At 39.4% G+C, this 22006-nt stretch overlaps 1 protein-coding gene across 3 annotated transcripts; it reads left to right on the top strand.

The window, feature by feature from the left end:
* The first annotated feature begins 1654 nt into the window (after positions 1-1654).
* Positions 1655-19571, top strand: cdca2 (cell division cycle associated 2). Of its 3 annotated transcripts, none has more exons than XM_008417659.2 (14): positions 1655-1939; positions 2321-2504; positions 3952-4088; positions 5709-5874; positions 6281-6426; positions 11882-12002; positions 12256-12563; positions 13159-13210; positions 13306-13380; positions 14068-14189; positions 15119-15175; positions 15412-15480; positions 17951-18113; positions 18261-19571. In XM_008417659.2, the coding sequence occupies exons 1-14, from the start codon at positions 1931-1933 to the stop codon at positions 19076-19078; spliced, it is 2427 nt and encodes an 808-aa protein (XP_008415881.1). In that variant the 5' UTR covers positions 1655-1930; the 3' UTR covers positions 19079-19571. The 3 variants fall into 3 exon arrangements, with proteins under 3 accessions (XP_008415881.1, XP_008415880.1, XP_008415879.1); XM_008417658.2 differs by having other exon boundaries at positions 15409-15480; XM_008417657.2 differs by having other exon boundaries at positions 15388-15480.
* Positions 19572-22006: the final 2435 nt, after the last annotated feature.

The following is a 22006-nucleotide window of genomic DNA, read 5'->3' as shown; positions in this document are numbered from 1 at the left end:
GTTATTCAGTTTCATCAGGCTTCTGTTCGTTTGCACGGCCCTCGCTGGTGTCGACGCAGCAAGGCACACGTTTCATGTGGTCAAAGTCCCTGGTGTGGAGAGATTGGCTCTCTGCTGCATCTGATCTCAGTGTGCTCAGCTGCAGAACACACTCTGAAACCTCACAAAAAGGAGGAGCTTGGAGTGTGTCTCAGACGCTTTGTGTGTGGTTACAGGGTTTACAGAGATTTCCAGCAGTGCACCTGTTTGGGTTTACAGGTTTGTCTTTGGGGGTTGGGAGGCTTACAGCACCTCCTTTGAAGCTATCAGATAAATCACATAATGAAATTGTAGTTACATTTAAAATTCTGTAGTTTGTTTTACACAAGTCAAAAGCAAAGTACTGGCTGACAGAAGCCCAAACCGCTTTTATGTGGAATGAAATCGCATAATGTGGCTAAAAGACAGGCGGAAAACCACATAGTATTTGTAAAGTTTACAAAATGCTAATTCTGCTCGTCGCTAGCACTAGCACAGAAAGCTAGCTCGTCAACAATATCAACAATATCATATGATATTGTTGACATGTGAGCAACAATACCAAGGAGAATGCAACCCAGTTTCAACTGGGGAAAAAATTGCATTTTCTGGGAAAATGCGGTGTGAATGCTGTAAGCTGAAATATTTTTTGGTGAATATTCCAGAAGCATTTTAAATCGGCTGCATAAGACTTGCAGAAATGTAACAAATATGAAGAAACGGCAGAGGAAAGCAAAAGCGTGCGAAACGCATACAGAAAAACTGTTTTAAAGGAGTGAAAACTTTCAGTCAATGCACAAATTTCACTCAAGATTATTAGAAATAAGCAGAACACTGCTTTCTAATAGAGTTTATAGCTTAGCTTTCAAAGCAGTTAATTGGTTAAAATTCGCTAAAAAGCTAAAACCAGCAGACATGCTAATGTAGGCTATCACTAGCAATTTCTTCATCGTCCAATATATTTGATATGGAATAGAAACTGCTGCTCCATGAGTCTTATGAAGACTGCCAAATTACAACACATAACTTATTAAATATATTTTAAATGCGCCAGTTTATTAACTATTCACTCTCCATAGATTTTTAATCTTTTGATCCATCTTTAAATGTTTAAACATACATTTCTCATTTAAAAATGTACAATAAGGTTTTCTCAAATACCTTTTTTTGATAAACGTATGCAAAGGTGAGTCAACAGAGCTCTATTAAATGTTCGTTTTAGATTTAATTTAAACGCAAATCATGAATTTTTCTGTTATATCAATAAAGAAAAAAAAAAGAAACCACTAATTACAGCCACCAGCAGAGGGAGCTCTGGGGATTAATATAACTAAATTTGTCGCCTTCGTGAAAAAGTTTATTATTGTTATTATTATTTATTATTATAATTAAAATTATTATCCTATATCGTAACTGCAGAAAATAGGTCATTCAATTATTTTCAAACACACTACGCTGAAAATTTTGAGCTGACTTCATATGACAAAATGAATTCAATGGTCTTACTGGTTGGAACCAGTCACGTGGTACGGAACTCTTCGTTTCTATTGGTCAGTTTGTATTTTGAGTCGGTCAGGTCGTGTTCAAGCCGTTTAAGCAAATGAAAAAATAGTTCCACTGAATATAGCACAATTTTGCATGTTATCGGTGTTCTCTAATGTAGTCTTATTTCCGAGCTGTAATTAGGTCACCTGAGGATGTAGTAAAACATATCATGTCCGGTTTTCAATGTACTGTTTAAAAATTTTATTACCTGCTCCGCGGATGGATCCATCAGTGGCGCTTAGCTGAGCAGTGGAGGGTGATTTGAATACCTTGCTGCTGCAACTGTCGTTTTTCAAGAATATTTTTAAGTATTTTTCGACTGTATATGAATATACTTTTAAGACATTTTACACATGTTTTAAGTTGAATGCTCAAGGTAAGAGTTTGACTTGCTGTCAATAAGTTGTTTTCACTAGTTGTTGCTGCAGTTCGCCAACTTGTTACATGTCAGGGTGTCAAAACTAGATAGCACTGGCTAATAGCTTTGCCATTGAAGTTTTTTTCCGGCTACAAACACTTTGCTGCAACTCATACGTTTTCAATAGTACTGTGTATTTTTGTTTGCCTCTAATGCGTGCTACATAATTGTTACCCTAGAACCATGTTTTGTAAAAAAAAAAAAAAAAGAAGTTTCGTCTGCTTTTCCAGAAGCTATTGAGCCCAATACACTAATAAATATTGTAAATAAATATATGTCCATATACATTTTTACGTTTACGTGATCCTTGTGTGATGTGCCAACATTTTGTCAACACAGATGTCTACAGACCAGGCAGTCACTAAAGTCCCAGTGGGGGATCAGGAGAACATGTCTCCCGTACAGGAAGATGCTCTTGCTGTAATGAATGAAATCTCAACTCCGTTAAACTTTTCTAAGCTCACACCAGGTCAGTTTGGCATCTCTGTGGAGAGTTTTATCCCATCCTCATCAAACTGCAAAGGTAAGAAGCCTGAACTGTTGTTGACTACCAGGATAGTGTATGATCCACACGTGATCCAAGCCCTATTGTTTCTTATTATCATCGCAGAAATGAGAGTTTTAGCAGGATGTCATTTATTTTTATTCCTGGCAGCATATAATTGGGTGTCTGAAACCTAATTTTAGCAACTCCGCTGAGCCGCCTCAGTTAAAAATGTGTCACTCAGATGTGAAGCAGCACATCACATCCAGCTCACAGCAGCAACACGCCATCTTCTACATTACACACACCTCACCTTAGTAGAGGCGTTTATAAACGCATTTTAACAGCAACGCCTCATCAGTAGTTGCGTGCAGTGCATTGCAGAAGTATTACACAGAGTTTTCTCTATATTGTTACAGCAGAGAAAAACTTCACCACAAAACAACTTGTAATTGTGGAGTTGAATACAATGTATTTTTTTAACCAGAATAATCTGAAAAGTGTGGTGTGCATTTGTGCTCTACCACCTTTTAATTGGAGCGTCCTCTAAAAACGGTAAATTATCATTTCTAAGCTTTGAACATCTCACCAAAAGTGAATCTTTGCCTGCACAATAAAACAGAGGAACACCGAACACTGTACAGTCATATTTAATAAATAATAACATGCGTCCCCATGAGTCTCGTTTCTTAGATTAAAAGTACCTTAAGAATAAAAAAACTCTAAGCAGGTATTAAACACACTTTTCGTTAATCCTCCATTACTGTTTTTAATTTGTATTATTATTGATCTAATGTAAAATTCTAACATTAAATGTCATGTTTCATTAAGTGTAAGTAGGAAGTGATCGTCATTAACAGATGTTTGAAGGACTTTCAAACATCCGTCTTCGTGTAATTGATCAATATTATGTTTCACTTAGTGATAAAGTTTTTAAAATAAATGGGTTTTTCAATAATATTCCAGTTTATTGAACTTCTATTGAAAAACATTCACATGTGAAATGGGCATCTTTAGGACGCTACTTACCTAAAGAACTTTTTTATCACGAAATCTGCACACAAGTACTTAATTTATTCATATTTTCAAATTTACTGATTTTTATTGATTCTCTCATGGAACAAATAGTGGAGGATATAGTAAAAATCATATTTCTGATAACGCTATCAGTTTAATTATTGTTTTTTATTTAACATCATTAATTGAAATTAATCAAGATGTCGATCAATCAGAACTTTTCATGACAAATGCTAAACAATATTATAAACTAATGTGTCCTGCTTTTGAACAAACCAATATCGCAAAATGATCCGGGAGCCAACAGTGTCACCGGATCCATCCCTGTCAGGGTTTATTGAGCCTGCATGAGATAAAAAATAACAGTTGTGACTTGCACGAGGATGGGTCGTTAATCTGAAAAGAGAATTTGTGTAGTTTTCCTTCTGACACCAGCTGAGCGTCACCTCTCTCTCTCCTCCTCCTCCAGACAAATCCCGCCTCGCACAGATAAAGTCCCGGCGGAGATCTGGCATCGGCGCCCGGGGCTCGCCGGAGACGAACTCCCTCATCCGCTTCAGGGCCCAGCAGGGGATGAAGACCCCGCCTGCCTCACGCACCCCAGAGGTGGGCGAGATGCTCCTCAGTTTGACAACTGCTGCTATTTAAACACCGCGTTTAAATAGCTGAACATTTGCGACCTATTTGTTCTTGTGTTAATTATTTGTTCATCTACGTAGGGACATTAAGACCTGCACACAGCAGCGTCCTTAGAGCAGGGTTACTTCATTCCCTGATGCTGGATGAACCTCTTAGTCACATAGAAGATGAGAGCATAGCTAACGATTGTTTGAATTATCGAGGGAGGTTTTCCTCTTTTTAGTCCCAGAACATGGGCAGAAGGTTGGTTTGTGTCTATAAATGTGCAGTTAGGTCAGTTCTGCACTGATCGCCGTGTTTTAGTGGCAGCATGTGAACACCACACTGTAGTCCCAACCAGCTTTGATCCAACAAACCTTTGAGTTTCTGTTTAAAATACCACTAAGGAGCAGCCAATACATCTCCAGCTGCATCTAAAAAAAGGACAATAACATGTAAAAGTTCAATATTTTGAATTTGATGTCTGAAATACAAACTTGACTTTTATCTAAAAAGAAGACTTTTTACCACAGGGCAGCAGTCCAGTTGTTTTTGTCTTTAGTCCAGATAAACTCATCAGACACGTCTGGTTCAGTGGTTTGACACAAGTAAAGCGACATTGAGGCCTGTCACAATAACAGATTTTGTTGGACGATAAATCGTCCCAGAAGTTATTGCAATAACTTTGTTGTTTTGAGACCATTTTCAAGAAATGTAATGGCAATGACATCATAATGCAGGAACAAATGATCACAGATCAATAAACTTTAAATTCTAATGAACATTTAACACCAGAACTGGAAGACATTTTAAATATCCAAAACTAAATAAACCAAACAACAGAAATAACAAATAAAATTAATTATGAAGTTTCTGTAAACCTCAACATATTTCACACCATGTGAAATTTATCAATATAATGATTTTTACTTTCTAAAATGAATATCCATATTTTTAGAGAAATACTTTCTGGAGAGACACAATATTTAATTTTAATGCTTGTGCACTTTACTGAAAGGTATTTGATTTAAACTTAAATTTAGAAACTTTAACACTTTTTGCTCCGCCTCAAAAAAAAAAAGCTGAAGATGGCCAATCAGGGACAAGAGGTGGAGACCAGAAACCGTCAGCCAATGACATTTGCTCATCTGCTCTGATGTGCTGATGATTAAGAAAAAGTTAACATTTTAATATTTTATCTTCTCCACTGCGACTGTTTTGAAACATGACTTTTCTATATGACAGAGAGGAGAAGTGAATTATGCTGAAAAAGTGTTTTAAAAAGTTTCTGTCAACACTCTGGAGCTTTTTTCGCTCTGAAAGCTACCAGTCCTCCAGTCTGCACGGGGTGAGTCACCAAAGCGAAGTGAGACGGTTTTCTAATTGCATTTAACCCGCGATGCCGCTGTCTGAGGAAATGAAAATATTCAAGTGGCTCTCTTTAAGCAAACCAGGGTTGTGTGTGTGATGTGCTCCCTCTCAGTAATACCACTTTGATAATTTCAAAAGTTTATGAGCTGCCAAGCTGCATCACTGAGTAGATGTGTTTATTCATTATTATTATTGTTTATTTTTTTATATATATATTTTTGCCATCTCACTCCCCAGGCCGTCAAAAGTAGCCCCGTCTTTCCCCGGGTTCCCTCCACCCTGAGGCAGAAGATGGCCTCCTTCCAGAGCCTGATGGACGTGGTGGAGAGCGACGGCTGTGATCCGACTCCAGCGCCGGACGGCGACGCCGCAGGACGCATCTCCGACAGAGATTATCCGTCTGGTGAGGCGGCCCGCGTCACCGAAGGATTATAGTAGTTTTAATTTCTCCGTCGGGATCCACGGCAGGAAGATTTTTCCTTTTTTCTTTCCTCTATCTAATGTCTGGAGACAAGTTCAAAAGCTCCAGATTAACACGCTGCACTGCATAAGCCTCACTCTGACATTTACAGTCAGTCGTTTCTGCTGAGCTCGGTCAAGCTTTGTAAATAGGCCACTTTACAAGTGAGACTTATCTGCCTTTCCTCTAATTGAGGGGTTTTAAGGTCATTTTGATAAAACGGTTTCATTTTGATTCGATTGTGATGTCCCCCAGGTTCTTTTTTGTTTTCTGTGTTTATGTAATTTATCCCCTTTTTGTATGTGTGTGTATATATATATATTGTTTTGTTTATTTTCCAACTTGTCAGATGGGCTCAGCTGTAGCGAAGAGAAAGAGAACAATCCACCAGCCACAGGCAGCAAACCCAGGCGGCCGGCCCCCCTGGACGGCTGCAGTGTGGAGATTAGAGAGGAGAATATCTCTGGCCATCACTCTAGTTTGAAGGAACAAGAGGTACGCATTTTTCACATGCACACATAACTACTGTTTGTTTACATAAAAGCGACATCATTTTTAAATGAAAGCTATTGGTGACAAAAAAAAAACAAGCTGATTGGCTGATTCTTTGCTAGAGGTATTGTTCAGTTATTAAATAGAAAAGCCTGGTTTTACAAAAATAAAAGCTCTTTAATCAAAAGAGATCATACACAAACAAATGTTAAAATCAGTGACAACTTTTTTGGGATATTTGAATTTAGGTATTTTTTGTGAGGGGAGGATTTGAATTTTTTTTTCCCCAACATCAACCTGGAGTTTATACAGAAAGTTTTCTTTTAAGGTGACTGGTGATTAACTTCTTCTCCATAAAGGAAGAAACTTTAGGAAAACAAATCAAGTTTGCTTTAAAAAAAGAAAAATCAAGTAGCACAGTTCAATCGTTTTCTAAAACAATATTTTTCTCAAAATATAACTTGATAAATTGTTAATGTGATTTTCATCTAAAAGTCCCATTTGCATTATTACTCCAAACATCTATAATGTTCTTACAGAATAAATTTACATTAATAGAAAACTTCTCTTTACTTTCTTGTATTAATTTGTAGTTTTAAACCTGTAAAATACATACAATATATAATAACCTACTTATGTCTATTCCATTCAAACTAAATTGAATTTGATCTAAACTTTGTTTTATCAGGTCCATTTGAACTTTTCCAAGCCAACAACACAGGAATGTCTGTTGCTTTGTGTTGCTGTGCAGTTAGTCTTTTTATCAAGCTTTTCAAAATGTATTGTTCCCACTTTTTATGGCAATGTACTCTGAGACTATATCGACTACTGTCGAAAAGTAATAACAGATTGATTCATTTAAGGAGTGCCCAGTCTGTTATTACAATGTGGTTGTAAATGTCCATCATGTAACTAACGATAAAAACTGCAGTAATACCCATTTCCAAAACATTTAGTTTTCTACCTGTGTGTTTATTGTCAGGATAATCATACATGTGTATTTATTCACTTTAGATTCTGTTTCTGTGTGAATTTCTCCTTTCACAGCTGCAGGTCAGTAGGGATAAGTGTAATTGTGTGACTGAAAGTCCTGTACTTCAGTTAGCAACACAAAACACTTTAAACCCACTAATCCTATGGAAGAAAGCACAACCTGTACTTTCTGTTTTCTGTTGCCCAACCCGTTTCACAGTCTTTAAGCAGAAACGATAACATCCATCTGGAACATTTACATCTTTATCTCTCAATAAGTAAAAAGCAGTGTTTGGATGGCATTGCTGTCACAGTGAGAATCGACTGTCGTAGGTGAGGAAGCCTGACAGTAGCAGCATGTTACTTTGTCTGCCTCGACCCAGTGCTTTAAGTGTCTTATCTGCCTCGGCTCGTTGGTGCCACTCGACGGCAATTTCACCGACAATCCTGCGAGCGTTCCTTTACTTCTGCTCGGTTTAAAGACGTCATTTGTGCTTTTACTTTCATCTGGTGTGGAAAGTCAAAGGAGATGCCTGTTGCTGCTGTTGTTTTTTTTTCTTCTCCAGTCTGGGATTATTGGTGTCTTTCATGCTCTGTTCCTTTTGTTATGCGCCAGTCAACCGTTGCGTAGCATCATCTCTGGAGCTGTATAGACTTTTAACGCGTAGACTCCTTTCACTCTGCACGGTGGGATGTGCATCAGGTTTAACTCGAGCTGTAATAATTCAGCCAAAGAGCAGAAAGGTAAATGTAAAAGGATAAGTATTTATAGGCCTGATCCCACAGGGTTACTAAGCATACCTATGCATCAGCAAGGAGCAAAACACTTATTAAAATCTGATTTAGCTGCAACTACGCAGCAGGTGTGACTACAGAGACCTTTACGCTGCTGCTCTACTTCAGAGCTTTGCTTTAATAGAATAAGATCGAGTGATGTCTTTCTATAAAGCGCTCAGCTGTGAAGACATACAGGGAACCAGAAAGAGTACTCTATATTTAGAAATATTGCCATGTCAGCTCTGTGACTAAGTGGTTTCCCCCTTCTCCCCTCTCCTGCCTTCCTGTTCCTGCTTTAATCTGAGATGAAAAGGTCTAAGTGCTCTCATCATTTCTATGGCCACTTTGCAGCTGGATGTCTTGTGTTCAGAGCTCAGTGAGTTGTAGTCACTGAGCTCTTCGTCTGCATTCAGGTTTCCAGACTGGATGTCGATCATATGTGGTGGTGGAGCTGCTGTGACAGTCACAGTCAGGCTCACGTCTCCAACTTGAACACCAAAGAACGTTGATTTCTACCTGCCCACCTTACAAACAAGGTTAAAGCTATGATGATTGGCTGGTGAAACTTTGGTGTTTGTCTATCAGCTCGTCAGGTCTGTCTGAATCTGTTCTGTTTTTGATCAATCTTTTGGTTTATTAGTCTCATGGTTGGTTTTGAGTTGTATTATTGTCGATGAAATAGTTGATCTTAAGAGATTTCATTGGCTTTATCATCTCTGGCAGATTTATTTCTTTATTTGTTTTATTCTGACTTACTTTTGATTACAAATCCATTTATTTATGTAGTGTGAAGACAAGAGGAAAAACACCTCAAAGTCATGTTAATTAAACCTGCTCTTTTACTTTTCTTTCTCTTTTTCTTCTTCTCTATCTTCTCTTTCTTTTCCTTTCTTCCTTCGTTCCCTGAGCAACCAAAGTCTCGTACTAAGAAAAGAACCTCGAGGAAAATAAGTTTACTCTATGCAACATAACACACCACAGAGGTCCTAAAGAATTAATGTAGTCAATAAATGGTTGCCATTTATGAAAAATCTATTACAATTGCCGTTTAGCATAATAATTAATTTTCGCAATTTTAAAGAGCAATTTAACATCCTAAAGGCACAGAGATGGATGGTGGTTTATGTGGTTTCCATAGCAACAAAAGCAATAACAGATGGAAAAGGAGAGTTGCTGAGAGGTTGTTTGTTATTGAGAATATGAGCCTCCAAAGATAGCAACAACAGGATCCACAGCAAACTGTGTTCTTAAAACTTTTGACATTGTGAAAAGAAAGAAATTAAAAATCCAACCCAAATTTTCTGAAATTATTGTTGACGTAGAACATGTGACTTGGATTACAAGATGAACCATGACAACTGTCTGTTAGACCACAAAGTACTTTTGATAAGTTTTGTTTTGAAAAGTGGTTCATTCATCAGACAGTCCAATTCCACAGCTCCTTTACCCAAGAAAAGGGGGGAAAAAACAACAGAAGAGAGATTAAATAAAAGTGTCTAATCTAAAAATAAAATAAATAAATGGGAAGTGGGCAGATTAAAATCAGTAAGAAGGACAGAAACATTTACAGTGATGCCATCCTGATAGAAATCACTTCAAGCCCTTTATCACCACACTAAAAAAAAGGAGTCAGGAGTAAAAGACGGTGAAAATAGTTTGTTGGTTTTTGAGCTATCTCTGTGTCTCGTCTCAATTTTTGAGATCAAGATAAACTTTTCTTCTTTTTAAAGAAATCACTAGCTATGTTTCCTTTACAAACACGTGCAAAACTTCAATATTCTGCTACTGTTAAAAAAAACAAAAAAAAAACACCACCACAATTTTGCGATGTTTCCAGTAAAGAATTAAATTAAGTTTGTTCATGCAATAAGTTTTTAAAAGAAACATGCCGTGCCATCATCTTCCTGTTGTCTTCTTTGTGGTTTTTCCCAGTAGTCAAATCCGATTGTTGATCACATGACTTAAAAGTGTTTCCATTGCAGTTTGTAACATACACAAACTTGAATACTGCTGGGGGGAAAAAACACCTCATTTTAACACACAAACTTTCTATTGAAAAACATGAGTTTTTTCAAAATCTGTTTCACAATTTGTTTTCATAATTTGAATTTGCGCAATTATCTGGTCAATGGAAACGCACATACTGGTGTTGCTGTTCAGAAAGTTTGGACTCCTGGTATATAAGCAAATGTTTCTTATTGCACATCGGGCTGTGAAAGCATTTGGCAGCCAGAGCGGGAAACCGATGTTCCAAATGGGTCTAGAGTGGATGATCTGCAAAAGGAAAAGAATGATTGAAATGTGACTCCCTTTAGTGTCGACACCATATTGCAGAGACGCTTTATTTGCCAGCGGTCGTATTTAAGAGATACACTTTTAAGAAATGAGTCTGCTGTGACAGAAACATGAATGCTTTCACTTATAGGTTTTTGTTGCATCAGCCAAATGTTTTTGCTTAGTGAGGAGCGACGCCTTTACTGCTTTATCGTCAGAGGAAACTCTGACTTGCTGACAATTTACCTTTGGAGCGCTCTGAAAATAAAACTTCAAATATGTCGGATTTAATCCACTGCACCAAGCAAAACTTATATTTGTTAGGCAATTTCTCCACTCATCTTTCATTCAGATTGTGGTGTGTAAATGACTCAGCCAGCAGACAATGTAGCTCTGAATCAGTTTGAAGTTTGTACCTCTGAATGCCTCACTATCTGACTATCAAAAGGACACTTTTTTAAAAATGAAAAAACATTAAAGTGCTTCCTATTTTTAAACTGTAGAAATTTAAAAGATGTGTCATCTCCTTTCCTTTGTAAAGCGTTTTTTTTTTTTAACTGGAGATGAGTGATAAAATTAGCATTTTTGCACAATACTTTACAGATTCTGGTTTTACCTTTTTTGTCTCATTTAAATGCCTTAGAATATCATCAAACAGCTTTTACATCAAAAGATAACCTGAGTAAATACAAAACAATGTTTGTCAATGATTTAGTGAGGGAAAACATCTGTTCAAACCAGCCTGGGATTGTGTCAAATACCCACAGACATATGCATCATCTTTTAGAATGTTTTTTTCCTCACTATTTTTACTCACTATTTTATCATTATTACATTTAGCATAATTTCTACGTCATACTTTCTTTTTCTTGTCAGAAACTTGCTCATTTTGTTCTTGCTACACTAGCTAGCTAGCTGGTTTCACCAAAGGAGCTTAATAAATTTGACTGGCATCCAATCAGAGAGATGAGCACAGAAAATAGCTTTCTAATAGATTATTTTTTAGCTTATTTTATAATGATGTTTAAGTTTTTTTCTCCCTTTACTGCCTGTCTCCCCTCCTCCCTTACAACCCATTTTTCTGTTAAGTATCAAAATGGAGGCCACAAAACAAATTTGATTTACAAAATAAATTTAAAAAATTTCCGCATTTAATTTTTTTTTTTTTTTAACTAGGATAAACTGGAATGTATATTATTGAACTGACATGATTTTCCTTGTTAAGTGCGACGCTCGCTGTGAACTGGCGCTGTAGAAATAAACCGAATTGAATTGAATTCACTTTTTTCCCCTCATCTTGCCTTTGGTGTTCTGAGGCGCCCCCTGGTGGCCCTAAATAAAACCATTTTATCCTGAAACAGATTGAGCAGCAGCATGCTGTCCTTTCTACTGCAGCCCAGATTCACTGAGCATCCCACACTTTACCTGCTAACAGGATGCTTCCTGTAAACACCAAAGCCCAGGCCGCCCTCCCTCTGACGACCCCTCAGCCGTTTCAGACTCCCATCCCTCCCACATCCCCTCTCTTCCTACTCTGCTGGAGATGAAACCCCCAGGTAAACACACACACACACGCACATACTGAGGGAAGCTGGCCTTTGATCTTGTTTTAGTCTAGCCTTTGAGATTTAATGCTCAGTGGAGCTCTTTTTATTTTTTTACTCTAGCCTTGTCTGTAGGGCTCCATTGTTATATACCAAGCAGAAACAATTATTAGTAAATGAGGGATTCAGCTGTGCACAAGTGCTTATGCTGAAATAAAAATGGCAGCAATGTTTGTAAATTTAAGCTTTTGCTGCTTTGCTACAGCAAACGCGGACGAGACGCCTGCAGTGAAGAAGAAGAAGCAGGTGCGCTTCGGGGGTCCTTTATCTCCCGAGTTCTTCGATAAGAACTTGCCCCCCAGCACTCCGTTGAAGAAGGGGGGCACCCCAGCACGAGCAGCCACTCCCGGCGGGGGCCTCCAGCCGCGCTCGGTGCTGAAGACGCCGCAGAGGAGCGACTCAGAAGACCAGCTGGATCTTCTCAGCCTCGCCGGGTTTGGTGCTTCTCCCACGTTCTCAATGTCTCACAAAAACAGAGTGGCGCAGGAGAGGGAGGACGACGAGGACGGAAAGGTGTGTGCTGTGCTAAACCTGTCACTACAAATAAATTAAAATCATTCATTTTCATTTGGACAACAGTCGTTGCAGAAACGCTCGACTTTAATGTAGAAAACATTAAACCTTTGACACACAACACAACCCATGGTTATTATTGTTAACTAAAACTAACTGAAACTGAGAGCATTTTTGGTAACTGAAATAAATGAAAACGGTAATTAATGTGGTAAAACCTAACTAAAACATCCTGAAATCATGGGTACAATATTCTTTTTGTGTTTATGAATCTATTGGTATTTCGAACTGATGTGAAGTTGATTTTCTTTTTCACAATTTTTCATAAGCAGTTTATGTCAGCTATCAGCAAATTATGATTGATTTTGGTTGTTTTGTTTTCTTAGTCTCAAAACAACAATATTATTGTTGATTGCAATGATTTCTGGGACAATTTATCGTCCAATAAAACTTACCGTGACAGACCAAGATAGTGTTTGGTTGATGCTTTAATGGTGACCACGGTAACAGCTGAATTCTTAAAATCGCTTAAAATGTGTGAGGTTTGTTGTATTAAAGCCTAAGGCTAAATAAACATTTTCTTTTTTTCTCTTAGATTGTTTTCCCGTCCATGGAGGAGACGGACTCGGCTGTGTCGAGTGAAGCAGGTTGAGCAGAACTCTTCAGATGTTCATGTTGTTTTCGTCCTGCGGTCTGTGATAACCATGTGTTGTTGCTGTTTTTCTTTTCTTTGCATTTCTAGATTGTCCTTTTAATGCTCAGCCGTTAAATTTAAACATGGCTTTCCACGAGGAGTCGCTCTCCCAGCATCTGAGAGGTAAAACTGCTTCTCTTACTTTCCACATTTTCATCTCCGCCACAATAATGAAATCAGAGGAATGGGAGGATTTGACACTGTTGTTTAAGTTGCTTCGCTTCAGTAGTGGCTGCATGGAAACAAACAGATCATATGTTTTTATTAGGTTATTATTCCAGTTTGAAGTGTGACTAGCAGACTTTTCCTTTTTCCCCTTGACATAATCTTATTTGATGCTTTCTCTTTGCTACGTTGCCTCAGAGCTCCTGCCTCCTGTTGTTTACTTCTCATTTAAAGTGCATACAGAGCATTTTGATGCTTTTTAAGCTTCAGCTTATTTTTATTTGTCAGAATCGTCTTTGGGAGGCTTGTGTTCATTTATTTATGCATTTATTTTCAGCGTTGACAGAAGTTGATGCACAAATAGTTGGTGGAACGTTTTGATGTCTTGATATCTGAAATATGAAAGTATTTTCCATGCATGGCTGTTGTCCTGCTGCATTCCTACGCCTGCTGTTCTTTTTAATCGCCGCCATCTTTCCCACGTATTAAAGGTATTAGCAGTGAGCTGTGCGATGTCTGTGGGCATACTGTTATCGTAACCGTCCATAAAATTAGAATCATTATCAAGCGTAGCTGAAGGCCAGTTATTTAAAGCTTATTTCAGCTGATTTGCTGCTGCGTCTTTTTTTCACCCATTTGCCTCAGAAACCGAACCAGAACCGAACCAAACCTCTCAGACGGATCAGTCAACGGCCGAGGAGAAGCAACTTGACCGCGGCGCTGAAAGTCCGACTCCGATCCAGTCCACAAACAGAAGAAGAGCAAAGGTGTGACCCCATCCTAAACGTCCAAATCAAGTGTTTGTGAAAGAGCAGCCTGGGTGAAGTCCTTGTGTTTGTCTGATTGTTTGAACTGTGAATTGTTAATTCAGTTAGGGATACCAAAAAAAGTCCAAATTTGTTCCACATCTTAGAAATGGTTCTACTTTAACACGGCTTCTTTCAACAGGCGTGTTCAGGGTGTCTGCTGAACATGCCCAGATTTAAGGAAGTCTTAAATCCATTTATTGACAACTAAGGGAAGTTGGCCTTAAATACGTTAATCACAGGTCTTAAATTTGGGCGTTAGAGGATTATTTAATTTATTATTTAAATTATTATTTTTATTTAATCTTGTATACAGCTACTTTTTTCATTGTGGGACTTTTCTGTCAGGCGAAGGTTTAAGTGCAGACATCTTAATTGTGTTCTGTGACTTGAGGCAGTCGAGGCTACTGGTAACTAGCTGCTTACCTTTGCTAGCTAGCATTTTTGTGTGCCGTATTTATATATATATATTTTTTTTCCTAGCTTAAATTTCAGTAAAAGTGGAATCAAAAAGTGTTAAATTTAACTTGCTGAAGCCTGCAGATACCCTGATGTTGACATGTTTGGTGAAAACTGGAATAGAAAAGAAATGTCTTTTTTTGTCCCACAATGGAGAAATTTCTGTGCAGCAACAACAAAGTGACAGGCAACAGTAAATAGACTCACACAAAGATGGAATATAAAGGACAAAAATGCTGTACAGTAATGGCAAAATTTCAACTTAAATACTGTGTAGTACTGTGTAGTCTGTTAAATGCACCAACACATGAAACTCTACTTGCATTAAAAAAATTTTATTTGGACAAAGTTCATCCTGTTGCAATAGATTTTTTTGCTTTTTCTAATTTAAAGCAGCAAGTCTGTAAACATGTAAACTCGTCTCTCCACAGAACAAGGAGTCGTCTGAAGGCCAGCCTGGAGCGCAGCCCAGCAAGCGAAAGAGAAAGGTCTGCTTCCACCGCTCACGGTTTCTCCCTGATTCTTACTTGTAGAACTCTTCAGTTGCCAAATAAGATCAACTTTTTAATAATTCAGGGGTCGTAGCCTGCTCCCATTTATTCTGCTGCTTAATTCCTTCTGGATATGAACCTAATCGCGCTTTTCCATTTGGTGTGTGGAAGAGCGCGGCAGAGACACAGTGCATCTAATGTTTCCTCAGGCCAACTCTCTGTTCCTCCAGCAGCCAGAGGTCGGCGAACCCCTGAAGAGGTCGACGCGATCCGCTGCCAAGTTGGCCTGCAGGAAGATGAAGGTGGGTCTGCTTGTTACAGTCCTCTTCTCTGAGGATTCTGCACACATCACCCCGGAGGCCAGACATGGACTTGATGTGTTAGCGGTTTCACTCCGACTCACTTTGCTCAAGTTTAGGAAAGAGATGCATCTCTCCTAAATGTGTATTTATCTCTATATAGCCAAATATAGATCAACGTAGATCTGTAATGTAGAACGATGGTGCCCAAACTCTTGACATGTGGGACAAAAATGTCAAATGAAAACTATACTGGGGGTGCCACAAGATTTTTAGTATTTTTCTTCTTTACCTATAGTAATGTAGCAAGAAATACGTAAATCATTGAAGAGTTCAAAACAAAGGAGGGTCTTGCAGGTTTGCTAGATCTAAAAATACAGAAACCTAGCAAACTATATCCTACCTTTTCAGGTTGATCTTTTTACATTTGTTTTTTGTTTTGTTTTTTTCTTGCAGGTACATTCAACAGCAGTTGTTCTCGAGTTCTGTTGCATGTTTAGACACATTTAAATTCAGAAATTTGACGCATTATTAATTTAATCCAGTGCACCACAGCAAAGGGAAAAATAACGCAGAAAAACTGTTGAAGAATAACTCAAAATCACTTGTATTCTTCTCTTTTCTCACTCCCTGTGTCCACTATGCTACACACAGACCCGTTAGCATAGCAGCTGACAACAAACATACACTGGTATGTTTGTTGTCGTATTAAACACCAAAAACATGCAAGCATTTCCCAAACAAAGAACAGAACCTTAATCTGTTACAGTATGATCGCCTGACACAACTGTGGTTGATTAGCTAATTTAAACACCTGCTCTACTGATGATCTGTCTGAAAGTTTGTGTGGATAACCTTTTTTTTTTTTTTTTTTTTTTTTTTTTTTTCAAAACCAAACCTTCCAAATTCTGCATGACATATGTTAAGGTTGTCAAAGTCAACCTTTGACATAGCTACTTCACTCTCCCTCGCTATTGTTTTTTTTAATTTTTATTTTTATTAGCTTTTTCCTGACCTTGTTATCTAGTTGTTACAGGGTTGATAATTAGAAGCGAAGCACTGCTTCCCTTTTTCTTTTATACATCACCTGTATGTTTAAGATCTATCGTCTTGTGTTGACAACTTGACAGTAAAACCACTGGTGGTCGTCGTCAACAAGTAGTTTTTGTCCTCCAGCAGGGAGCTGCATAGTGGGATGTTGCGAGAGTGATGCCACGCTGCTACGTGTCTATACATTTTCAACTTAAATTAAATCCTCTCAGTGCAGGAATCTGAACGTTTTGTTGGTTGAATACCTAAGCTAATCTTAAGGAACTTCCTGCATTTTCTTCTATCTTTTCTATTTTCCAACAAATTGACCGTCTGCTTCTCAGTCAAACAAGTAAAGAAAACTGTTTTTTTTTAGTTCCTTTGTATGGTTTTTAATCTCCAAAGTGTGATGCTGTAAAAGTTTGAAAACCTACCTTGAAAAGCGCTTGAACGTTACCATGGAAACAGTCTACGAACTCTGTATTGACAAAAAGAATCCAGTCCCAATCCTCTCTCTGTTGATCCGTTATCTGCTTTTTTCTACTGGTTTTGAAATGGTGTGTAGTGTCAGGGCAGATGTGGCTTTCATGACAGGAACATGGCTGTGCATGTCATTAATCGTTTTGAGATGAGTTTTTTTTTTTCAACCCAGAGTCTGACTGCATTTCAAAGGATAAAATATACATCTAATCAACTATAGAACAGAACTTTAGGAAGAATATAAATTGCTACATTTAATACTTCATGTAGCGACACAGAAGATAAAGTGAGATGTCAGTGAATACTTCCAACTTAAAAGTTTTGGTTCCGAATCCTGGCCTAAAATTGCTTAAATGAATGGATAATATTCAATGAAATGTCTGTTCATTCATCTTACGCTGTTGGAAAATGCTTAAAAATCTTAAGTCGTTTATACAGAGAGTTGGATTCTGATATCCATTGTCCTCCTAAAATCAACATAAACATGTTAAATAAGTTTGTTCTTGTTTAAGTTGATTTAAGTGGTCTCTTTGGCTCTACTAGTAATGTTGAATTGATCTAGTTCTTTCATGCATGAGAGAAACTTTGTTGTATTGACAAATTACTTATTCTACAACAATTATTCAGTGCAGCTACGGAATAAAAAACCAAGATGCAAACACATTACATCTAGAATGACCCAATTCTGTTGTTAGAAGTACCTCAAATATGTATTATTTCTGGCTGAATGTGTAGAATTTATTTATTTTGTTAACTTACATTAGTTTGTCAGTAGGTGGCAGTGTAGAGAGTCTGATACTGGAGTCCACTAAAGAGACTAATATGCAAGTACACCATCAATACCAACACATGACCAAGAAAACAGTTTGAAAAAGAGCTTAGAGGTGTAAATTTCACAACACAAGTTTATATCGACCAGACTGCTTAATTAACCTTTTTGTTTCTTCCTAACATTGTTGTACAGGTGGCCTCCTCAGCCGCCCACCGCTGGAATAAGGATGTAGATTACTCTCTGTACGGCTCACGAGAGTACGCCTCCAAGAACCCCACCCTGAGCCCCATCACAGAGAGGCTGTCCTTCATCCAGCGGACTTCAGCCAGACAGCAGACCCTTGAGAGCCCCACAGGTAAAATGTGCTGTATACATCTTTAGCTGCAGTTACTGATTTGTTTATGTATTTTTGGTTCAGTCCGAGAAGACTGTGGTTCTTTGCAGAAAAGGTTAGAAGTGAAACAGAGCGCTAAGATTTTCCCTCTTTTGTTCCTCTAAACAGCCACGCATCAAGGATATGTCATCAGCCTTCAAATGCCAAATGTTATTCTACATAGAGAGGATTGCTCAGAGGGAAACTTTTCCATTAAATCTGTCAGCCTTCCTAGCTGTAGTCCAGAGAGGAACAACAGGCAGCCAAGGATTACAGCCAAGAGAGTACGGAAGAAGAGAAAGGTCAGTGTTGCTGACTGCGAGGTGCTTCGGGAGGAAATCACAGAGCAGCAATTAGAAGTTGACGTTTCACAAGGAACTCTGTCGACGTTCACCAAGAGTGAGCAGCGTGAAGCCGACCCTGAGGAGCCCTCTGCTGATATTCTCTGCACCGACTCAAGCAAATCGAAATATGACGCAAGTACATTGACGCCAACTTCCAGCTACGCTCCTTTGGGTGAAGACTCCAGCAAAGCAAAACCAGCAAAGAAGCAAGCTAAACAAGGCAGAAGGAGCTCAGCCCTGCTGGAACCACATCAGGCAGGGGAGCACCAACCCGACTGCGAGGGTAATGGGAATCAGGAGGAGGAAAGGGGACCCATTGTCGACCTCGCCCCTTGGCAGGCTCATTTTAATTTTGAGGACGTGTTCAAACCTGTTGCCACCAGACGACAGCGCTCGGTACGCCGCAGTCTGAGGAGCCAGGTGAACTCTGAACACGTCACCACTGGACTCGCCTGGGTGCCTCACACCTCCCCCGAATCAATTAAAGAGACTCGCAGAAGGACCCGCCACAGACGGCTCAGTGCGACGCTGCCTGTCCAACCGGCTCTCCCCGAGGAGGCGCAGGACTCCTCATCGAGCCAATGGACACCAGGGAAGTTATAATTTCTGCAACTCCGAGCTGTTTGTCTTCAATCGAGTCGATTTGTCTAAGGAGACTGATTGTTGTACATTAGTTGGAAAGCATTGACAGTTTTGTTCCTTGTGAATTATTTGATCTGAGTTCAGTTTCCCTCGAGTAACGAAGTCGGTCAATACACTAAGAGCCCAATGATCTCTGCTGACCGCCTCCTGATCAATATCACCCACTCAGCTGGTAATCACAGTGCATCTTCAGTCCCCATCTGAAGTCACTGGATCAAGCATCTTCTAGTCAATACCAACTATGTGGACAAGTAAAGATGGCTTTACTGCTAATATGTGGGAAATGTGATTTTATTTCTTTTAAATTGTATATAGTGCTCAAATGTGAAACAGCTTTTTTTTTTTATCATTTGTTCTTGAACCAGAAACTGTACATATGTAAAACAGTGTCCAGCTGCTTCTCTCTCCATCTGTGTGTTCACATCCAGTTCCAGTAAAGTAGTTTTTCCTCTCACTTACAGCCTCAGACCTCTTCCTCTTTAGCCGAACAAACTGCTGCATAAATGACTGTTCAGATTTCCATTTTGAAACTGGCCAAACGACTGGAGACGTATTGACCCGTAACCTCGCCGACCGTCCGCCAGTTATAGATTCAAATCAGCTGCTCGCCGCTTTCCCGATCCATCTATCTGAGAAGAACAGAGGGAGCAGTTACAAATTGAGTTTCAAATTCAGTTCACATCGGGAAATTGGCTTCCCCCCCCATCCTCCCGAATGATGCATGACTGTAATCTATCCATCATTGGGTAATTGACTACCTCCCTTTACATCAAGTCAGTCACTTGGCTGAAGGACGCTGGAGGTTTCTGGCTCCGCGGAGTAAGTGTGTGTGTGTGTGTGTGTGTGTGCGCGCGCCAAGGTCCCTTCTGTCCCCTCATTGGAAGACGGATGGACACAATCATGAGCTGTAATGTATGGTGTGTGGATGCAGTGTAGCAACACTGCCATCTTGTGGATATTTTGATGAGTTGCACCCCAACTTAAACTAAAATGCGCCAAAGACGTCTCAGGTGCTGAATTTATATCAAATTGATGCGGAATAACTTTTTCACTTCTATTATATAAAAAGCTTTAACATTTGTTGGCCTCGTGTTTGAATCTTTCTCTCTCTCTCTCTGTTTCTTGGCCTTTATCTTACAGTAATCCGACAGGAAAAGGAGAAAGACATGCGGCAAAAGGAACCGACGACGGGAGGCGAACTTCGTGGCCGCTTCGAGGTCGATAGTCTCTGTAGACCCGAGTTTCCGTCATTTTTAACTTTGAAATTTAACGAAGCTTTTCTAGTGTTTTGAGACTACAGCGGAACTGCTGCATGTCTCGTATAAGTGGGTGTATGTTGGTCTGAGAGCGCGCGCGCGCGCGCGCGCGCGTGTGTGTGTGTGTGTGTGTGTGTGTGTGTGTGTGGAAGCAGTGTGAAGCCCCCTCTCCCTGGCAGACGGGCATGGTGAAGACGGCTTAACACCAGAACAATGGGGTCCTTTGACCAAAAACGACGCCCCCAAGACATGTGGCCTCCTGTCACCTTGGCAACCCCCCATGGGATGGAGAGTGGGGTGACAGCTGGAGGGGAGGACTTACCAAAAAAATGGAGTCTATTTCTTCCCACTGAATCTCTCCCGCTCTGTTTTTCTCTACCTCCTCTCCCGGTCTTCCTGAACGCAGGGGCCCGCGTGAATGTGGGTTACATCTCACTTTACAACTTCATGGGATTGACCTCGTGGGGGTTTGAAAGGAAGATGGGGGCGGGGGGTCGCCTCACCATCTAACTAGTTAAGGGAGAAATCGAAAAATAAAAGCCGACTATAAATCAGCTCTTTATAGGCTCAGGGATAAGAGAGCAATTGACAAATCTGGGGCGGCCCCGCGTCGTTTTATGCACTGTACGCTTGATTTTCCGCCTCGTTTTAAGCACAAGTTGCACGAGCCTCCTCATTTAGAGACCCGTTTCAATTAGTTAATTAGTAACTGAATGGTCTTAAGTTGTCCGGCTCGTTGCGGTGAGCCTCTATTATTGGTGCTAAGAGGGTATTTCTCTAAGCTCAACGCCACTCTCCTATGGAGTGAAAGACGAGCGGGAGGAGGGCGCCGAAACAAAGGCGGCGCAACAACAAGAGACCCTCGAGCTCCGCTCTTTGCTCTGCTGTCACAGTGCGTCTCTCTGCGTACAGCTGTGATTGGTTTAGACCCGCTCCGGACAGCTGCCGCTACCGCTGCAGCAAGAACATTTACCCCCAATAACTGCAGCGCAGTTCACTGAACTTTTCCCTTTTTGTTAGTTGTTGTTGAGCTCAATCAAATATTTCTGGGTATCTTCATGTGGTACATCAACTTTGTTTTTCTTTCGTTTTTTACTAATAAAACTTTTGAAGAAGGTGCTCTAGAAAGATGAGGCCAAAACTGAACTACAATGCCGCACATCACCTGAATTTTATTTAGGAGTAGCAGAGTTATGACTGTCCTATCCATGCCACACTTTTTAGATTTTTGTGTGGGAGGAAAATGAATAAATAAATCACACCATTCCACTAATACAGTAATAGTGTGTTCCTGGGTGAGATAATAACTCGATAAAAAATAAAATATTTGTGGTTAAAAGCTGAGGAAACCTTTTAAATTTATAAGGCGACTTCCTAATTTCCCTGTTTCTTTTATTTTGAACCCTACATCCTGTTCAACCACTGCAAGGACTTAATGTTCAATCAAATAAACTTTCAAGTTTGTTTTATTTTTGTGCAAATTTTCACTTATTTTCACTGCTTTGTGAACAACTGAGTGAGTAAATAGTCCCACAGTTTAGGAACAAAGCTCAAAATGCTAATTTCCCCTTTGTCACTGAAAGCAGCATCAGTAGCATTAAAAGCAGAGCATATGTTGCACTCTATTAACATA

This window comes from Poecilia reticulata, linkage group LG9 (assembly GCF_000633615.1).
Source record: "Poecilia reticulata strain Guanapo linkage group LG9, Guppy_female_1.0+MT, whole genome shotgun sequence".
Lineage (NCBI taxonomy): Eukaryota > Metazoa > Chordata > Actinopteri > Cyprinodontiformes > Poeciliidae > Poecilia > Poecilia reticulata.
The sequence above is the reverse complement of the archived record's forward strand: the minus strand, read 5'-3'. Positions and strand labels throughout refer to the sequence as shown.